Genomic DNA, 17,754 nt, shown 5'->3' on the forward strand with positions numbered 1-17,754 from the left:
GGCCTTGGACACTTCCAGGGATCCAGGGGCAGCCACAGCTTCTCTGGGCACCCTGTGTGATGCACATGGAGTTGAAAAGGGATGGGTGTGGGATGCAGAAGGGTTTAGGAAGGATACAGGCAGGTTGGAGGAGGAAAACCAGGTGGGAGAGAGGCCAGCTGGAGGAGAGAAACAGGAAGGAAAAGGTATAGAGGCAGGATTGAGATGGATAGCAAAGGTGGGATTCAGGAAAAATCCAGACAGGTTGCTGGAGGAAAACCAGATGGGATAGAGAGAGGATGGAAGAAGGAAGCAGGAAGGATGTGGATGGGATTAAGCAGGGATAAAGATGGATTGAGGAGGAATGCTGGCAGATTGGAAGCTGAAAACAAAATGGGATGGAGCACGGCAGGAAGGGAGAAAGGCAGGAGGAAGGATGCAGGATGGGATGGCAGAGGGAGGAACACCTGTGGGATCGAGGAAGGCCAGAGGCAGGCTGGAGGAGGGACACAGGTGGGCTGGAGGCAGAATTGAGGAAGGAGGCAGGCAGGGTGGAGGTACAAAAACCAGGTGGGGTGGAGGAGGAGGGATGGAAGCAGAGCAGGGGTGCAGGCAGGATGGTGGAAGCCTGCAGGAAGAGGGGCAGGGATGGAGGCAGAAGGGAAGCAGGCAGGAGGAAGGAGGGAGGGAGGGAAGGAAGGAGGGAAGCAGGCAGGAGGAAGGAGGGGAGCCGCGAGGAGCAGCAATGAGAGGAAATGCGCGGGATGCACGGAGGGATGGATGGAAGCAGGGAGGGATGGATGGAAGGAGGGAGGGATGAGTGGAAGCAAGGAGGGATGAGTGGAAGCAAGGAGGGATGGATGGATGGATGGATGGATGGATGGATGGATGGATGGATGGATGGATGGATGGATGGATGGAAGCAGGGAGGGACAGATGGAAACAGGGAAGGAAGGGATGGATGGATGGATGGATGGATGGAAGCAGGGATGGATGGAAGCAGGGAGGGAGGGATGGACGGAAGCAGCGATGGACGGAAGCAGGGATGGATGGAGGCAGGGACGGGTGGATGGAGGCAGGGACGGGTGGATGGAAGCAGGGACGGGTGGATGGAAGCAGGGACGGGTGGATGGAAGCAGGGATGGAGGGATGGAAGCAGGGACGGGTGGATGGAAGCAGGGAGGGATGGACGGAAGCAGGGATGGATGGATGGAGGCAGGGACGGGTGGATGGAAGCAGGGACGGGTGGATGGAAGCAGGGATGGAGGGATGGAAGCAGGGACGGGTGGATGGAAGCAGGGATGGATGGATGGAGGCAGGGACGGGTGGATGGAAGCAGGGATGGGTGGATGGAAGCAGGGACGGGTGGATGGAAGCAGGGACGGGTGGATGGAAGCAGGGAGGGAGGGATGGAAGCAGGGATGGATGGATGGAGGCAGGGACGGGTGGATGGAAGCAGGAGGGAGGCGGGCTCTGGGGGCGGGCAGCCGGCAGGATGCTGTCACACCGGGGGCGGGCCGGCGGGGATGACTCAGCCTCCGGGAGCTGCCCCGGCCGTGGTCACCGAGCGGGGGCCGTGAGCGCCGGTGAGTCCCGGGGGGAGCCGGGGACCCGCACAAGGAGCGGCGAGGAGCGGTAAGGGAGGGAGGGGGTGCTTATGGACAGGGGGCACGGAAAATGGGGTACCCCCTTACAGGGCTCCGTGAGGGCCACGGAACACCCGCAGGGACGGCAGCAGCAGCGTCCCCCGCTTTTTCCAGCGGCGTTTTTGGGGGATTTTTGTCCGGGATGCGCAATGCGGGGTGAGGGAGGGGGATGCGCTGCGGCGGAGGTTGTGGCAGGGAAAATGAGCGCTCGAAAGGCATCAAAACCTTCAAGGAAGGTCACGGGAGGAGAGAGGAAGCCTTGTTTTTGTGGTGGAGACAGGAAAAACAGCGCAGCCCTGCTCGTCAGCTGAGCTCGGTTTGGCACGCTGGGAGCATCCCGTGATGCACAGCCCAGCCTGGGTTTGGACCGGGACCATGGCTTGGGAATGGCGCTGGAGAAGCTGCCATGGTTCCCTCCGGCCTGGAATGAATCCCTCATCCCCGTGTCCCACTCCCAGGGATGCTCTTTGCACAGTGATGTAGCAAAGATCGCTTCCTTCTGGCATTTCCCTCGAAATCTCCTGTCCTGCCGTAGCACGGGGTGTCTGAGGGCTTGTGCAAGACTCTGGTTTAGGGATTGGTTTGCAAGAATAACAGGAAAAAAAAAAAAAAGAAAAATCAGTGCAGCTTCATTTGGGAGGAATCTTGTGCTTTCTGTGCATGGAAGCTGCAGAGGTGAGTGCTGCAGCTTGGCTCAGGAGGGAATTATTTTGTCAGATATACAAAACAGCCCGGTCTAGTAGGGTTGAAATAAGATGACCTTTAGGATCTCTTCCAACCCAAACCTCTCGAGGATTCTGTTACCTGACCTGTGTTAGCGATCTGGCTTTGCTAGAAGGGAATAAACACAGGGAAGAGCGGCTTGTGTTGTTTTTTCCTTGATGAAAATATAATTCCAGCTCTGGTAATGCAGAGAGAGCTGTAATGAAGTGCAGGTTTGGTGCTGCCGAGCTCACCTGGTGACACAGCAGGCTGAGCTGGAGCTGGGGCTGAGCCCTTCTGGGCTGGCTTTGTTGTGGCTTGGAGTCACAAGCCCTGGCAAAGAGAACAAAGGACACAGCTGGGCCCGGGCTAAGGGCTGGTGCTGAGCAGGACACATGATTTGGGCTGTGCTGAGCATCCCTGGCCCTGGAGGGCTGGGGGGCGTTGTAGAAAGGAGGGTGGGGACAGCTTTTACCTTCCTCAGAGCCTTGGAGAAGGTGTGGATGGCTCCTTGGAGCAGGAAGATGTGGATGGCTCCTTGGAGAAGGAAGGTGTGGATGGCTCCTTGGAGAAGGGAGGTGTGGATGGCTCCTTGGAGAAGGGAGGTGTGGATGGCTCCTTGGAGGTGTGGATGGCTCCTTGGAGAAGGAAGGTGTGGATGGCTCCTTGGAGGTGTGGATGGCTCCGTCTGTGCCTGCAGGGGGTTGGCCCAGACACTGCAGGAGCTGGGAGATGCTTCAGGGCTGTGACTTATCTGTGGTCTGACCTGCCTGGGCTGAGTCATGTGAGCTGGGCTCGGAACAGCCGGTTTGGGGGTTGGGTTGGTGCCTTTTTTTTTCTTTAATAAAGTTAAATGGGACTTGTGGGCTTTGTTTTGGGGAAGGAGAGCTTTGTGGTGCAAAGGTGAAGGGATTTGCTGCTGTGGGCACTGAATGTGTGTCAGCCTTGGCTGCTGGAGGGTGATGTGGGATCCTGCTGAGGGCTGGTCTCAGAATCTCTGCTGGTCGCAGTGACTCTGAGATGTGTACAAGTCTCTTTTTCCCAGCCCAGCTGTTGAAGGAGTCAGGATTCTTCTGTTCTCGTTCTCAAGGTTGTTTATTATTTCTTATTTATAACATTCTTTTTCTGGCCTGCTGAGGTCTGTCTGGCAGGTCAGGTTGGGGCACACTGCCTGCCCTCGTGTTATCTTTTTATACTAAAAACTACGTGTGTGTTATTTACCATAACTTCCCAATACATATCACCTATGTTAGACAGTGAGCTTCTACCTTAAACCAATCCAAAAGTGCCAACATCACCCAGAACATAGAGGCCAGGAAGAAGAAAGAAGAAGGACAGGGTACGCCCAAATTCCTCCATCTTAGGACCCTGAGCCCCCATTCTAAAACCCCAAAAATGTATTTTTCACCTCGTGACAAACTAACTATTATTCTACTTAAATTCTCTTAACTTGTAGTCCTTCATATAAAGGTGGTAATTTGCTCCATGGGTCAAAATCAAAGGCACAGGTGTCTTGGGCTCTGTGCCAAGGTCTCTGAGCCCCCTGGGCAGGGGCTCAAGCCATCCAAGACAGCCAGAGAGATGTCCTGGGTCCTGACAGGCTGGGATATCAGGATTTGATTATCAAAGAGCTCTGTCCAGGAGGAAACAGTTGATACCGTTAAAAAAATAAAGGAATATAAAAACTTATATGATGATAATAATAATAGCAGATAATGACAACTTCATCCTTTCATTACAAGACCAAAAAGGTTAAAAAACTTCTGTTTATTGCAATTGGAATTGTTAACATTTTAAATAATAATAATAATAATAATAATAATAATAATAATAATAATAATAATAATAATAATAATAATGATGATGATGATGATGATGATGATGATGACGTATCAGTTTAGGGGAGCTGCCCTGGCTGCCCGATCTGCTCAGGAGGGATGGAGATGGCTCTGGGCTGGTGTCTCCTCCTCCTCTGCGGCAGCACAGAGGGCTGGGGGCGGATGCTGCAGCACCAGCACAGCCACAGCCCTTGGGCTGCTCTCCTCCCTCGCAGGCTGCAGCTGCTCTGAGCAGCTCCTGCAGAGCCTTCGGCCTCGCTGCCTCCTCCTCGCTGCCCCAAATTTCCTCTTTCTGAGCGACCAGCTGGCTGAATTGTGAGTGTCCTGTCCCACCCAGGGGCAGGTGTGCTGGTGGGTGTTTATTTCTTGTTTATTTCTTGCTCATCCTTCAAGAAATGGCACGAGCAGATGCTTTGGAGCTCAAATTATTCCCTGCTCTCAGTCCAGGGGAAGGTGGGGCAACCTGAGGGGCTCTTTGTGAGCCCCAAACATCCTCCTGCCACCTGGGGAGTCCTGCAGGGGGAAGCTGACAAGCCAAACAGCCTTGCTCCTGTTTCCAGGCTGGTGGGATGGGAGCTGTGTGAGGATCAACCTTAGCCAGGGTTATCCTGAAGCTGAGGCACCTCTGGACATGTTGGGGGTGCAAAGTGCAAGGATCTGCTGGGGTTCCTGGGGAAGCTCCTCTGCCCTGTTTGCTGTGCACGAATTGGGGAGCAGATGTTGGGCTGCAGCAGCTGTGATGAAATTTTGGTTTTTGGGGCTGCTGCTGTGGGGCTTAAACGGCCCTGAGGTTTTAGTGTGAGGAGGAGATAATAGCGGTGCTGGGGGAAGGAAGCAGCAGTGTGATAATGCTGCCAGGGGAGGTTTTGCTGCTCAGATCAGCTGGGGTAGAGGGGGTGAGGGAGGAAAGCAGCAGCTTTTTGTCGCTGTAGGGTTCCTGGGGTTGTTGTTTTTGTGCTGCATGTGACCCATGGCTGGTGGGAATCCGTCCTGCCAGTCCCGTGCCTGTGCCCTATTTATAGCCCTGCTGTACACGGGATAAAGCCAGGGAGAAGGGGGGGTCAGGGAGGAAGAAATCCCACGGGGGTGAAGATTTCCCCTTCCTTTTCTAGACACCTGATCTTGGCTGTCAGCTCCCACCACCCTAAACTTCACAGCCACAGGAGGCCTTGTGGAATAATAGAAAGATGTGGGGTGGAAAGGGGTGTGTAAAGGGCATTTAATTCCAACCTCTCTGCCATGGGCAGGGACATCTTCATAACATTTAGCTATGTATTTTAACTTATGTCAGGTTGCTCAGAGCCCTGTCCAACCTGACATTGATTGTTTTTTGGGATAGGGCATCCCCCATCTCTTGGGGCAACCTGTTCCCTCACAGGGAACAATTCCTTCCCAACATCCCATCTCACCCTGCCCTCTGGCAGTGGGAAGTCATTCCCTGTATCCTGTCCCTCCATCCCTTGTCCCAAGTTCCTCTCCAGCTCTCCTGGAGCCCTTTTAGGCACTAGAAAGGGCTCAAAGGTTTCTCTGGAACCTTCTCTTCCCCAGGCTGGACATCCCCAGCTCTCTCATGACCCACAAGAGACTTGGTAAGAGAGTTTAGAGAGTTTTCTGGGGTGGTTTTTTGCCTCCATAGCCATCTGGCTCCCAGCTATTTGCTTTGCTAGGATTGCTGGCCCTGGGCCATGTCCATGGTGCAGATGCCAAGCAGCAGAGCTGAAACTCTGCCTCTTTCAGGGGAAACTGCTGGGATCTATTTTCACTTTGGTTTCGGGTTGCCTGGAGAGTGTGGTCTGGTAACCCGAGGCTGGGAGATGTCCCCGTGCCTGTCCCTCAAAAGCTGGGTGTGAGCAGCACATCAGTGCCTGGCAGGGTGGCTTTCAGCCTGTCAGCAGATTTACAAACGTCCTGCTGGAAGAAAAAAGTGTAATCATGTGACTTCTGGCCTCAAAAACACCTCCTGCCTCTGCTATGGGAAAACACCGAGCTGACTGCAGGAAGTACAGAGGGCTGTGGGGTTTGATGTTTTATTTTTTATGAGATTTTTCATTTAAAAGGTGCCTCAGCTCAGGCTGATTACCTGCAGGCTTTCTGTGGCCTGTTGTGGGCAAAGAGCACAGCTGTATTATAAATGTATATTTATTTTCCTGGGTGTAACCTCCTGTGTAAGGAGGGGAGCACAGCCAGCAAGTCCCTTGCCTGCAGAAACCTGTAAGCAAGAAAATATCCATGAAACCCCTGAAAAATATGCATAAAACCCCTTCAAAGAGTTGATACTTAGGAGTGGGAGGACCCAAGTGCTGCTGAAACTCAGCTTTTTTTTTTTTTTTTGGGTGCCCTGCTGAAAGCACAAAGCAGGGGGAACAAAATAAATAAATGGTGGAAGGAGGAGTGGGAAAGGAGAAAAAAGCCCCTTTATACAGCGAGCTGCAGCCTCCTGGGCTCGCTGCTGGCAGAAAGTAGGACACTCCTGCTGGGTTTTCTTCTCTGGAAAGGCTAAACTTGGCTGGGAGTGGGTGGAAGCAGCCAGCAGGGAGGTGAGAGTGTGTGGCTCCATCCCCATCCCCTGCTCATCCAGCAGGAGCTGTGTGTCCGGTTTAAACCCAGGCTTGCAAAGGTGATTACACCTTCAGCTGGCTGAGCTGAGCAGGAATTAAAGCCTGAATGTCTCTGCTGGGGAGGATCTGAGGTCTTGGGGTGCTCACCAGGCTTGGGGTGGATGTGGGGCTGCTGGCTGGGTTTGGAGGAGGGAGGAGGAGGGTGCCCTGGTGTGTTTGCAGAGATAAAGGAGCTCGTGTCGTGTCTGAATCAGGCTTGGGGATGTGGAACAAGTGGCTGCTGGCGCTGGGGGTAAATTTGAAGTTGTGCAGTTTGGTGTGAATTAGGTTAAAGGGGAGCAGGGAAATCACAGAGCCCTGGGGTGTCTCTGGGCTGCATGGTGCTTGTGCTCCTGCATGGGAGGCTGTGGTTCTTTCTTTCCTGCTCTTCCTCTTTGTCTCTGACCCCCAAACTGGGGCTTTCTTCATTCCCTGCACCTCCCTGGGGAAAAGCCCCAGTGGGAGGGGAGCAGAGGACAGGAGCAGCTCTGGTGCATGCTGACCCCCCTGTGCATGGACAGGGGGTCACACCAGGGGCTGTGACACCCCCAGGGCAGGGGGATGGCCAAAACGAGTCTCTAAAAATGTAATTTGGAGTAATATCTTTAAAGGGAAAAGCAGGGCTTATCAAATCCCATGCCTGAAGTTTGGTGTGGAGATGGGATGTCACTTGTTCCTTCTCCTGCTCCTTATTCTCCGTTGTTGTGGAAGTAAACACAGGTTTTAATGCCCTCTAAATCCCTTGGATCTGCTTCAAAAGGTATTTTCCTGCTGCTGCTAATCCTGCAGTGGTCAACAAACAAGGTTGCCTTGTCTGATTTCTCCTGAGCTGCAGTGGGGGGGTTCTTGCTCTGTTCCTGTGTCTCTCTCCTGACCTTTGGGGCAATTGGGGATCTGGTGCAGCCACACATTTTATCCTCCCACGTGTTGCTGCAGCTGAGCCCTCCCTGCAATGTCTCAACACTGCTCCAATGTGGCTGCAGGTGGGGTGTCCTGTTCAGCAGCCAAGATGTGGCCGCCCGTGTCCCTCCTGTGTGTCCTGGTGGCCTTTGCCAGCGCTCGCAGCATTCCTTACTTCCCTCCTCTCTCTGATGACCTGGTCAACCACATAAACAAGCTCAACACCACCTGGAAGGTGAGTACTGGGCTGTTTTGGGGTTTTTTTTTGGGGGGGAGGCATTGCTGACGGTCTCTCTGTGGGATTCAGTGGCTGGGATTTGGGAATGTCACCGTGGTGGTGACATAGATCCAGCCTTGGTCCCAGCTGGCTTCTCCAGTGAGGTGATGCTGTCAGGGGCTCCTGCAGTGACAGGAACTGTGGAGCTCCTCCTTGGAGCAGAGCAGGATGAATTTGTGGAATAGGAGCTGCTGGTTCTTTGCTTTATTTTTTCTTACCAAGGCTGAGATTGAAAGTGCTTGAGATGGTATTTTGTGTTCAGACTCAGGTGTTTATTATTTCTTCTCTATATCACAGTCTCACAAGCTGTTCTACAGCATTTCACTTAACAAGCTACAAAATGGCCCTGTATCTATCTGTATAGGGTCTTTTAAGGAAAAGCTATCTAATTAAGAAATGACACTTAAATTATTTTCACTTTTAACTTAGTAACTAATGACTCATGTCCTGCAATGAGGACTTTTCTGTCTAATTACAAAATACTACTTAAACCCATGAAGAAGAAGGTGAAGAAAAAGGATTAGCCTTTGCCTTAAAACCTCTATCTTGCTTCACATCTATTATTATATTCTAAAACATTAAACTTTTACATTTTCCCCCATGTGATATTACACACTTCCAATCAAACTACACACCCACAATCCCAGTTCTATCATTCAATTTTGGAAGCTTCTTCCATGGCCTCAGGTCAAATGCAGTGTTCTCCTGGGGGTCAGATCTGTCAACACAGAAAGTCTGAAATTTTCAGCATCCAAGGTTCCAATATTTCCTTCCCCTCTTGTGTGAACCATAATCACTGCTTTGACAGCTTTGTCAAACCTTTGTTGGATACACTGAAATAGAGGAGGAGGAATAATGTACAAGGAGGAAACTCTGCAGGAGGCTGGAAATGCAGACTTTTCTGTCTAATTACAAAATACTACTCAAACCCATGAAGAAGAAGGATTAGCCTCTGCCTTAAAACCTCTATCTTGCTTCACATCCATTATTATATTCTAAAACATTAAACTCTGAGTTTTCCGCCAGGTGATATTACACACTTCTATTCAAACTATTCACCCATAATCCCAGTTCTGTCATTCCATTTTGGAAGCTTTCTCCACAGTCTCAGGTCAAATGCAGTGTTCTCCTGGGGGTCAGAGTCTGTCAGCACAGAAAGTTTAAAATTTGCAGCAGCCAAGGTTCCAGCATCTTCCCATCTTGTTTGAACCATGAACACTGCTCTGACAGCTTTGTCAAACCTCTGTTGGATACACTGAAGTAGAGGAGGAGGAGGAATAATGTAAAAGGAGGAAACTGCAGGAGGCTGGAAGCAAGCAGGGAGTGTCCAGTTATTGGTGACCTGACCCTTCTTGGCCAGTTTGCTGTGTCCAGAGCCTTGAGCTGGACCTTGCTGGTCCTGATGGGCTGATCCTGGGCTCTGTTCTGTGTCTGGAGGTGCTTGGCTCTTGGCCCGTGGGCTTTTGCAGCAAGTGTCAGACTCTGATTGGGGTTCAGGGAGCTCTGGAGCACCAAGCTGTGATCCCAGAGATGCTCTTGGTGGCTCTGGAGAATCCTGTCCCAATTCTCTGTGTCTCTCCCCAGGCAGGGCACAACTTCCACAATGCTGACATGAGCTACGTGAAGAAGCTCTGTGGCACCTTCCTGGGTGGGCCCAAGCTCCCTGAGAGGTGAGTGCAGGGAGGAGAAGGTGAAGCTCCAGTAAAAGTTGTCTGCATCCTTCATGAGCATCTGGAGTGGGTGAGGGGCTCTCCTGGCAGGGTGGACACTGTCCATGGAATTAAGCACGGAGCACACATGAGGGGAAAGTCCATCCTGTGTCCTGCCAGACCCTTGGCCAGTTGCGCGGTTTGTTCTCCTTGAAAATGAGGAGGAGGGGAGCTGCTGACCTGCTCTGAGGACAGCTTAAGTATTTGTGCTCCTTCAGTAAGCAAACAGCACAAACATCCTCCAGGCCACCTTCAGAGGAGGTTGGAGAGTGCAGTGCACCCTGTCGTGGCTCACTGGTGTTCCTGAGACAGGATTGCCCTCTCCTCACAGGGTGGATTTTGCTGCAGATGTGGAGCTGCCCGATAACTTCGACTCGCGGACGCAGTGGCCCAACTGTCCCACCATCAGTGAGATAAGAGACCAGGGCTCCTGTGGCTCCTGCTGGGTGAGGACAGGGGAAATTTAGTGTTGTGTTGATAAAATTTACTGGGCAAAACCCAGGCCTTTGTATTTGCTGCTGAACCCCCTGCCATAGGCAGGGACACCTTCCACTATCCCAGGTTGTTCCAAGCCCTGTCCAGCCTGGCCTTGGACACTTCCAGGGATCCAGGGGCAGCCACAGCTCCTCTGGGGAACCTGTGCCAGGGCCTCACCACCCTCAGAGGGAACAATTCCTTCCCAATATCCCATCGATTCCTACCCTCTGGCAGTGGGAAGCAATTCCCCCTTGGCCTTGTACTCCATCCCTTGTCCCCAGTCCCTCTCCAGCTCTCCAGGAGCCCCTTTAGGCTCTGGAAGGGGCTCTGAGCTCTCCCTGGATCCTTCTCTTCTCCAGATGAACACCCCCAGCTCTCCCAGCCTGGCTCCAGAGCAGAGGGGCTCCAGCCCTTGGAGCATCTTTGTTGCCCTTTTTGAGGGTACACTGTGAGATCCTGCAGTGTCTGAGCTCCTGGGTAGCTTCTCCCAGCCAGGCCATGCTTGCTGCTCTCATTTCCAGGAGGTTTCCTGGTTTCTCTCCCCTGGGTGAGCTCTAATGGGTGTTTTGGGGTTGCCCTCAGGCTTTTGGCGCCGTGGAAGCGATTTCGGACCGGATCTGTGTCCACACCAACGCCAAGGTCAGCGTGGAGGTCTCAGCTGAGGACCTGCTGTCGTGCTGTGGCTTCGAGTGTGGCATGGGGTGAGCTGCTCCTGGTCCTTGTGCTCCTGGAAGGTGGTTGGGAGGAGCAGGGGCACACCCTGGAGGTGCCTTTGTTACCTCCTTTAGGAGCACGAAGCTCCTCCAGAGGTTTGTGCTGTGGATGAGGGAGTTTGGTGGGAACATAAAGGTGATTCCAGGCACTGGGACACATCCTGCCCCCAGCACAGTGGGTGGTGATGGCTGTAAGCACGTAGTGATGCTCTCCAGCACAGAGCTGGCAGCTGCCAAAGCCAAAGGAAGGATCTTTTCTTAGTCCCAGATCCTTGGTTTTCAGGCACAAGCCTTTTGCCTGTGGCTTTCCCAGTTGTTAAGCATAAGGTAGGGAGTTGAGTCTCCAAGTCCTGTTGCTGCTGGCAGCAGAAGCTGGTCAGGGACCTGGCAATGAGGCACTTTGGGATTTGGGTGCTCTTACCTCCTCGCCCGAGGCCTTGGTGTCTCAAGGCAGATCGTGGGGAAGAAAACAACAGACTAAAAAAAGGTTTAATATGCCCAACCTTCCTTTGAACCATGCCAGGCTAGCCCCATTCCCTTGCCTCTCCCAGAATGGGATGGCTGGGGCTGGAGCTGGTGCCTCTCCCCCCAGGTGCAATGGTGGTTACCCCTCTGGTGCTTGGAGGTACTGGACAGAGAGGGGCCTCGTGTCCGGGGGTCTCTACGATTCCCACGTGGGTAAGTCCTGGCAGGTACCCTTGGGGAAGCAGGGAGGAGCATCTCTGCTTGCCTAAAGTCCATATTTTTTGGGACCTTTCTCTCCTGGTCTGCATCCTTGTGGCTGCTCCCCCCTTCAGCTCGAGCACCTCTGCAGTCCCAGCTGGCTGCCCCTGCCCCCATGGCTCCTTCCTTTGGGACAAAGGTCCTTGAGCAGCACCCAGAGGCAGGAGGCCCGTCTGGGAAGGGAGCCAGGAGCCCTCAACACACCCCCCAAGGCTCCTGTTTCCATAGCAGGAATGAATCAGGCTGTGAATTTTGTGTTGTTGCTGGTTTTGAACCAGTTCACTCCACTTTGGATGAGGTCAGGAGTGTTCCTGACGTGTTCCCCCTTCAAAAAATAACTTCCAGACTGGAACCCTCTGCCTCCCCCTGTCATCACCATCAGCTGGTTCACATTTCCACCTTTTCCATCACCATTTGGAGAGGGAGGTGGTAGGAAACACGTTGCTCATGGAAGGAAGACCTACACCCCACTAATTTCTGGGGTTCCTGGCGCAGAAAGGCTCTTCCCGGGGGCTTCTGCTGCTTTTTCCAGCATGGCTATTGGGATCTTTGGGGACAACCAGCTGATGTCACCTCTGTTATGGACAGGCTGTCAGCCCTACTGCATCCCTCAACACACCCCCCAAGGCTCCTGTTTCCATAGCAGGAATGATTCAGGCCATGAATTTTGTGCTGTTGCTGGTTTTGAACCAGTTCACTCTGCTTTGGATGAGGTCCTGACGTGTTCCCCCTTCAAAAAATAACTTCCAGACTGGAACCCTCTGCCTCCCCCTGTCATCACCATCAGCTGGTTCACGTTTCCACCTTTTCCATCGCCATTTGGAGAGGGAGGTGGTGGGAAGCGGGTTTTTTGGGAAACACATTGCTCATGGAAGGAAGACCTGCACCCCACTAATTTGTGGGGTTCCTGGGGCTTCTGGTGCTTTCTCCAGCGTGGCTGTTGGGATCTTTGGGGACAACCAGTTGATGTCACCTCTGTCCTGGACAGGCTGCCGGCCCTACTCCATCCCACCCTGCGAGCACCATGTGAACGGCAGCCGCCCCCCCTGCACCGGGGAGGGAGGGAGCACCCCCAGGTGCAGCAGGCACTGTGAGCCCGGCTACTCACCCTCATACAAGGAGGACAAGCACTATGGTAAGGGAGGTGGCCTCCAGAGCTGCTCCTCGTGGTAGCTGGGAGGGGTGGGCAGGATTGAACCCGTTCCTTGTCGCAGATGTGTTTTATGAAAAATCCTTTCCTTAGGATTTTTTTTCTCCTGAGAAGCTGAGAGGCCTCAGGAACAAAATGTAAACAATGGTTATCTGCTGCTGTGGAATGCAGCAGTTGCATCTGGGATTGGTCTTTGTGGTTGTTTCTAATTAATGGCCAATCACAGTCTGGCTGTCCAGACTGTGTGAGTCACAAGCTTTTGTTATCATTCCTTTTCTATTCTTAGCCAGCCTTCTGATGAAATCCTTTCTTCTATTCTTTTAGTATAGTTTTAATATAATATATATCATAAAATAATAAATCAGGCCTTCTGAAACATGGAATCAACATTCTCGTCTCTTCCCTCATCCTGGGACCCCTGTGAACACCACCACAGTTCCTGATGAGTTTTTCTCCTGCGCCCTGTCCCTGGTGGTCCTGGAGCAAAGCTGAGTGTGGCAGATGCACAGTTTGTGTTTGCTGAGACTCAGCTGGGAAGAGGGAATTGGTGGAACTGGTTTGAGTCCTCGTGGTGCACGTGGCTGGCTTGAGGAGTGTGGTGTCAAAGCCACCTCCAAGTCTCCTTGGCAGCCCTGCACATTTAGGATAATCTGGCTGTTTCTTGAAGATTTGTCTTCACCTTGAGTCTTTTGGGTTTTGAAAAGGAGAATGTACTAGGGAAAAATGTCCCTTCCCACTAAAGCTGTCTGGAGTAGGTCTTTGGGTACAGAATAGGACTCAGATTAAATAATTCCCTCTGGAAGAGGAAGGTGTGGAGCCCACTTTTCCTGCTTGGCTGTGTCAGTCCCTCTGGAGCTGCCAGGTTAGGATTTAACCTGAATTTAAGTGCAAGAGGCCTCCTGCAGGGTCACACTGAGCCATCCTAATGGTGGGAATTATTTCCCTTTTAGGCATCACATCCTACGGAGTCCCTCGCAGTGAGAAGGAAATCATGGCTGAGATCTACAAGAACGGCCCAGTGGAAGGAGCCTTCATTGTCTACGAGGATTTCCTGATGTACAAATCTGGTGAGCAGCACCACTGGGGCTGGGGGGGGGAGAGCTTCAACCTGGGCTCCCCCTTTTGTGGCCCTGGTCTGTCTTCTCAAAGTCTTGGAGATCTCAACCTCACACTTGAGTATCTGCTGTGACAAGGACGTGGGCAGATGCCACCTCCTGTATCCATAGCAAAGGGAATAAATTCTTGGGATTGGTTCAGGGAAGGAGCCCTAATGGGAAGCACCCCAGATTCCAGCTGGCAGCAACAGCTCAGATTTTAGAACCTCAAAATTCTTGTTTTGAACTGCCTTTGAGCCCCTTGGGAGATGTCTCTGGGTGTTCTGTGTGCTCAGCTGGTGCTAAACATTGGTCATAGAATCATGGAATGGTTTGGGTGGGAAGATCATGATTAAAAAATCATCTCATTCCAATCCCTGCCATGGGCAGGGACACCTCCCACTATCCCAGGTTGCTCCAAGCCCTGTCCAGCTTGGCCTTGGTCACTTCCAGGGATCCAGGGGCAGCCACAGCTTCTCTGGGCACCCTGTGCCAGGGCCTCACCACCCTCACAGGGAAGAATTTCCTCCTAACACCCAACCTAAATCTCCCACCTTTTAGTTTAAAACCTTTCTCTTCTGTCCTGTAGCTATCTCCCTGTGCAAAACTCCTTCCTCCAGACTCTGCACTGTTTCAGTTTCATGTTTAACCAAAACCCCAAAATTAATAATATTTAATAATTATATAATTTAATAATAAAATTTCTTATTTATAATTTTGTAATAATTATATATTTCTATAATAAATTTTACTGTTTATAATTTTATTATAATTATATAGTCTTATAATAAATTTTATTGCTTATAATTTTATTATGGTTATATAATTTTATATATCTTATTAATCTCAGCCAGTCTGGGCTTTGTGATACCAGGCTGTGAGCACTCTGTGGTGTGGGACAGGCAGTGCCCTGTTGACATTTTGGGGTGTTTTTTCCCTTGCAGGGGTCTACCAGCACGTGTCTGGGGAGCAGGTGGGAGGCCACGCCATCCGCATCCTGGGCTGGGGCGTGGAGAACGACACTCCCTACTGGCTGGTGGCCAACTCCTGGAACACCGACTGGGGGGAGAACGGTGAGAGCTTCGGGAATCCTCCCCGCCCCATTTGCCCGCCCCATTCCCCTTCACCGGCAATTCCCGCCCCATTTCCCCACTCCATTCCCCTTCCACCGGCAATCCCCGCCCCATTTCCCCACCCCATTCCCCTCCACCAGCAATTCCCGCCCCATTCCCCTCCACCGGCAATTCCCGCCCCATTCCCCTTCACCGGCAATTCCCGCCCCATTTCCCCACCCCATTCCCCTTCCACCGGCAATCCCCGCCCCATTTCCCCACCCCATTCCCCTTCCACCGGCAATCCCCACCCCATTTCCCCACCCCATTCCCTTCCACCGGCAATTCCCGCCCCATTTCCCCACCCCATTCCCCTCCACCAGCAATTCCCGCCCCATTCTCCTCTACCGGCAATTCCCGCTTCATTTCCCCGTCCCATTCCCTTCCACTGGCAATTCCCGCCCCATTTCCCCACCCCATTCCCTTCCACCGGCAATTCCCGCCCCATTTCCCCGCCCCATTCCCTTCCACCGGCAATTCCCGCCCCATTTCCCCACCCCATTCCCTTCCACCGGCAATTCCCGCCCCATTTCCCCGCCCCATTCCCTTCCACCGGCAATTCCCGCCCCATTTCCCCACCCCATTCCCTTCCACCGGCAATTCCCACCCCATTTCCCCACCCCATTCCCCTCGGATGGATGGAGAGGGTGACTTTTTTTGGTGCTCTCCCAGGTTTCTTCAAAATCCTGCGGGGAGAGGACCACTGTGGCATCGAGTCCGAGGTTGTGGCCGGCATCCCCAGGACGGAGCAGTACTGGAAGAGGATGTAACTGATCAAACCACAAATAATCCTGAATCCCTGATGCTTTTAACTGATAGTGGGTTGGGTGCAGAGACCCTCCCTTCTAAAAGAGACTCTAGTTCAGGTTACTTTATTAAAGCTTTTTATCTTTTCTTTTTTTTTTTTTTTTTTTCCCAATTTTTTTTTGTTCGTGTTTTTGTTTTTTTTTTTTCCCTTTTTAAAATTTTTTGGGTTTTTGTTTTTAAAATTGTACGTTGGAGCTGGAGGTGGAGCCGCTTTCTGCCAACCTCCTGCTTCTGGTGGGTCACAGCAGGACACTGGGGCATTCCCTGCTCAGAGGACTGCTGGAGAGCTCGCTGGCCTCTTGGAATTTGGTTAGCCTGGACCCCTTCCAGCCTAGTTTGCTACTGGGAGGGCAGGAAACAGCAGCTTTGTCCTGGGATTAGGGACTTGGTGGGGCAGCAGAGGTGGATGCTGCAGGAAAGCCATGGCCAGGGGGGATTTGTGCACCCCCAGATGGGTTGATCTGACTGTTAGCACCCAAAACAAGCAGGGAGGAATTTCCTGTGAGTCTGTGCCTTGAACTGGCTAATTTTAGACCTATTAATGAACAAAATACTGATGAACTTGCTGTGGGGGTGGCTCTGGCCGGAGCTGCCTGCACCAAGTCCCTCATGCATCGCCTGCTCTGCTCCATCCTTCTGGCTTTTCAAACCACTTCTTCCTCAGCTGTTCACTGACTTTTTTATCTGCTGTACTCTGGGGTTATTGATGCTGGGGAAGAGCCTTTGATCAAATATCCTGCAAGCATCTGGGAGGGAGCTGGGAAAGAGCAAAGCCTTTCTCTCCTGCATGGCTGAGCAGCTTGGTGTGTGCAGGTCATGCCTGGGCAAGGGTGCAGTGCCCAAATTTGGGGTGCTTTGGGGCTGCAGGTGGTGGATGCTGAGCTGAGGGATGGTTCCCAAGTCTGCTGCAGGGAGCTCAAGCAGATGCTTGGAGGTGTCTCACTAACTTGGACACGATTAAAGCTTTTTATCCTTGAGCCACAGGCATTAAGGAAGGTAAAAACCCTTATTTTTGTTACTGGGGGGAGGCAATAGGTTGTGTACAGGAGGAATCATGCGATTTGCCAACACTAATATAGCAAAGAGCTTTTTTTTTTTTTAATTTTAAAGCACAAAATATATTAGTGACCTGAGGCTATGGGTCTGAGATGTGTGAAGCAGGCTCTCCATGCACTGTAAAATAGCCCCTCTTACCTCTGCTTGCTCAGGCACCAGTGAGGCAGAGCTGTGCTGTATTTGGCTGGAACACCTGTGCCAATAAATGATTTCTCCAGTGTCTTGGCTCCTGGCTCTTGGTTGCTTCTGCTTGGCTTCTGCCACCTCAGATGGTTGGAGTGGAAGCCAAGTGAGACCCTTCTGTCTTCAGAGAATGGTTTGGGTTGGGAGGGACCTTAAAGACCATCCAGTCCCACCCCCTGCCATGGACAGGGACAATTCTCACTATCCCAGGTTGTTCCAAGCCCTGTCCAGTCTGGCCTTGGACATTTCTAGGGATCCAGGGGCAGCCACAGCTTCTCTGGGCACCTTGTGCCAGGGCATGCTCACCCTCACAGGGACCAATTCCTTCCCAATATCCCGTCCATCCCTGTCCCCTGGCACTGGGAAGCCATTCCCTGTGTCCTGTCCCTCCATCCTTTGTCCCAAATCCCTCTCCAGCTCTCCTGGAGCCCCTTTAGGCTCTGGAAGGGGCTCTGAGGTCTCCCTGGATCCTTCTCTTCTCCAGGTGAGCACCCCCAGCTCTCCCAGCCTGGCTCCAGAGCAGAGGGGCTCCAGCCCTTGGAGCATCTCTGTGGCCTCCTCTGGACCCTCTCCAACAGCTCCAGGTCCTTCTGCTGTTGGCCCCAGGCTGGAGGCAGCTCTGCAGGTGGGGTCTGATCTGAGAGGGGCAGAATCCCCTCCCTTGTTCAGATGTGGTCACTGCCAGCCCTGTCCTGTGGCCCTGCTGGTGACAGCCACCCCTTGGGATGGGGAAGGTGCTTCCACCCTGAGCAGAGAGCAGCCAGGACCTGTCCCCAGCATCCCTGAGGATG

The 17,754-nt window shown here is 52.5% G+C and overlaps 1 protein-coding gene across 3 annotated transcripts; it reads left to right on the plus strand.

Moving 5' to 3' along the window:
- Nucleotides 1-1,494: 1,494 nt before the first annotated feature.
- On the plus strand, nt 1,495-17,000 carry CTSB (cathepsin B). Of its 3 annotated transcripts, none has more exons than XM_036379903.1 (10): nt 1,495-1,565; nt 7,746-7,897; nt 9,524-9,609; nt 9,980-10,094; nt 10,708-10,826; nt 11,431-11,516; nt 12,550-12,696; nt 13,662-13,778; nt 14,750-14,878; nt 15,590-17,000. In XM_036379903.1, exons 2-10 carry the CDS (start codon nt 7,772-7,774, stop codon nt 15,685-15,687), a joined length of 1,023 nt encoding a protein of 340 aa, XP_036235796.1. In that variant the 5' UTR covers nt 1,495-1,565; nt 7,746-7,771; the 3' UTR covers nt 15,688-17,000. The 3 variants fall into 3 exon arrangements, with proteins under 3 accessions (XP_036235796.1, XP_036235794.1, XP_036235795.1); XM_036379901.2 differs by having other exon boundaries at nt 1,502-1,614; XM_036379902.1 differs by lacking the exon at nt 1,495-1,565 and adding an exon at nt 4,395-4,516.
- Nucleotides 17,001-17,754: the final 754 nt, after the last annotated feature.

The sequence above is a fragment of the Molothrus ater genome, chromosome 3, assembly GCF_012460135.2.
Source record: "Molothrus ater isolate BHLD 08-10-18 breed brown headed cowbird chromosome 3, BPBGC_Mater_1.1, whole genome shotgun sequence".
Classification (NCBI taxonomy): domain Eukaryota; kingdom Metazoa; phylum Chordata; class Aves; order Passeriformes; family Icteridae; genus Molothrus; species Molothrus ater.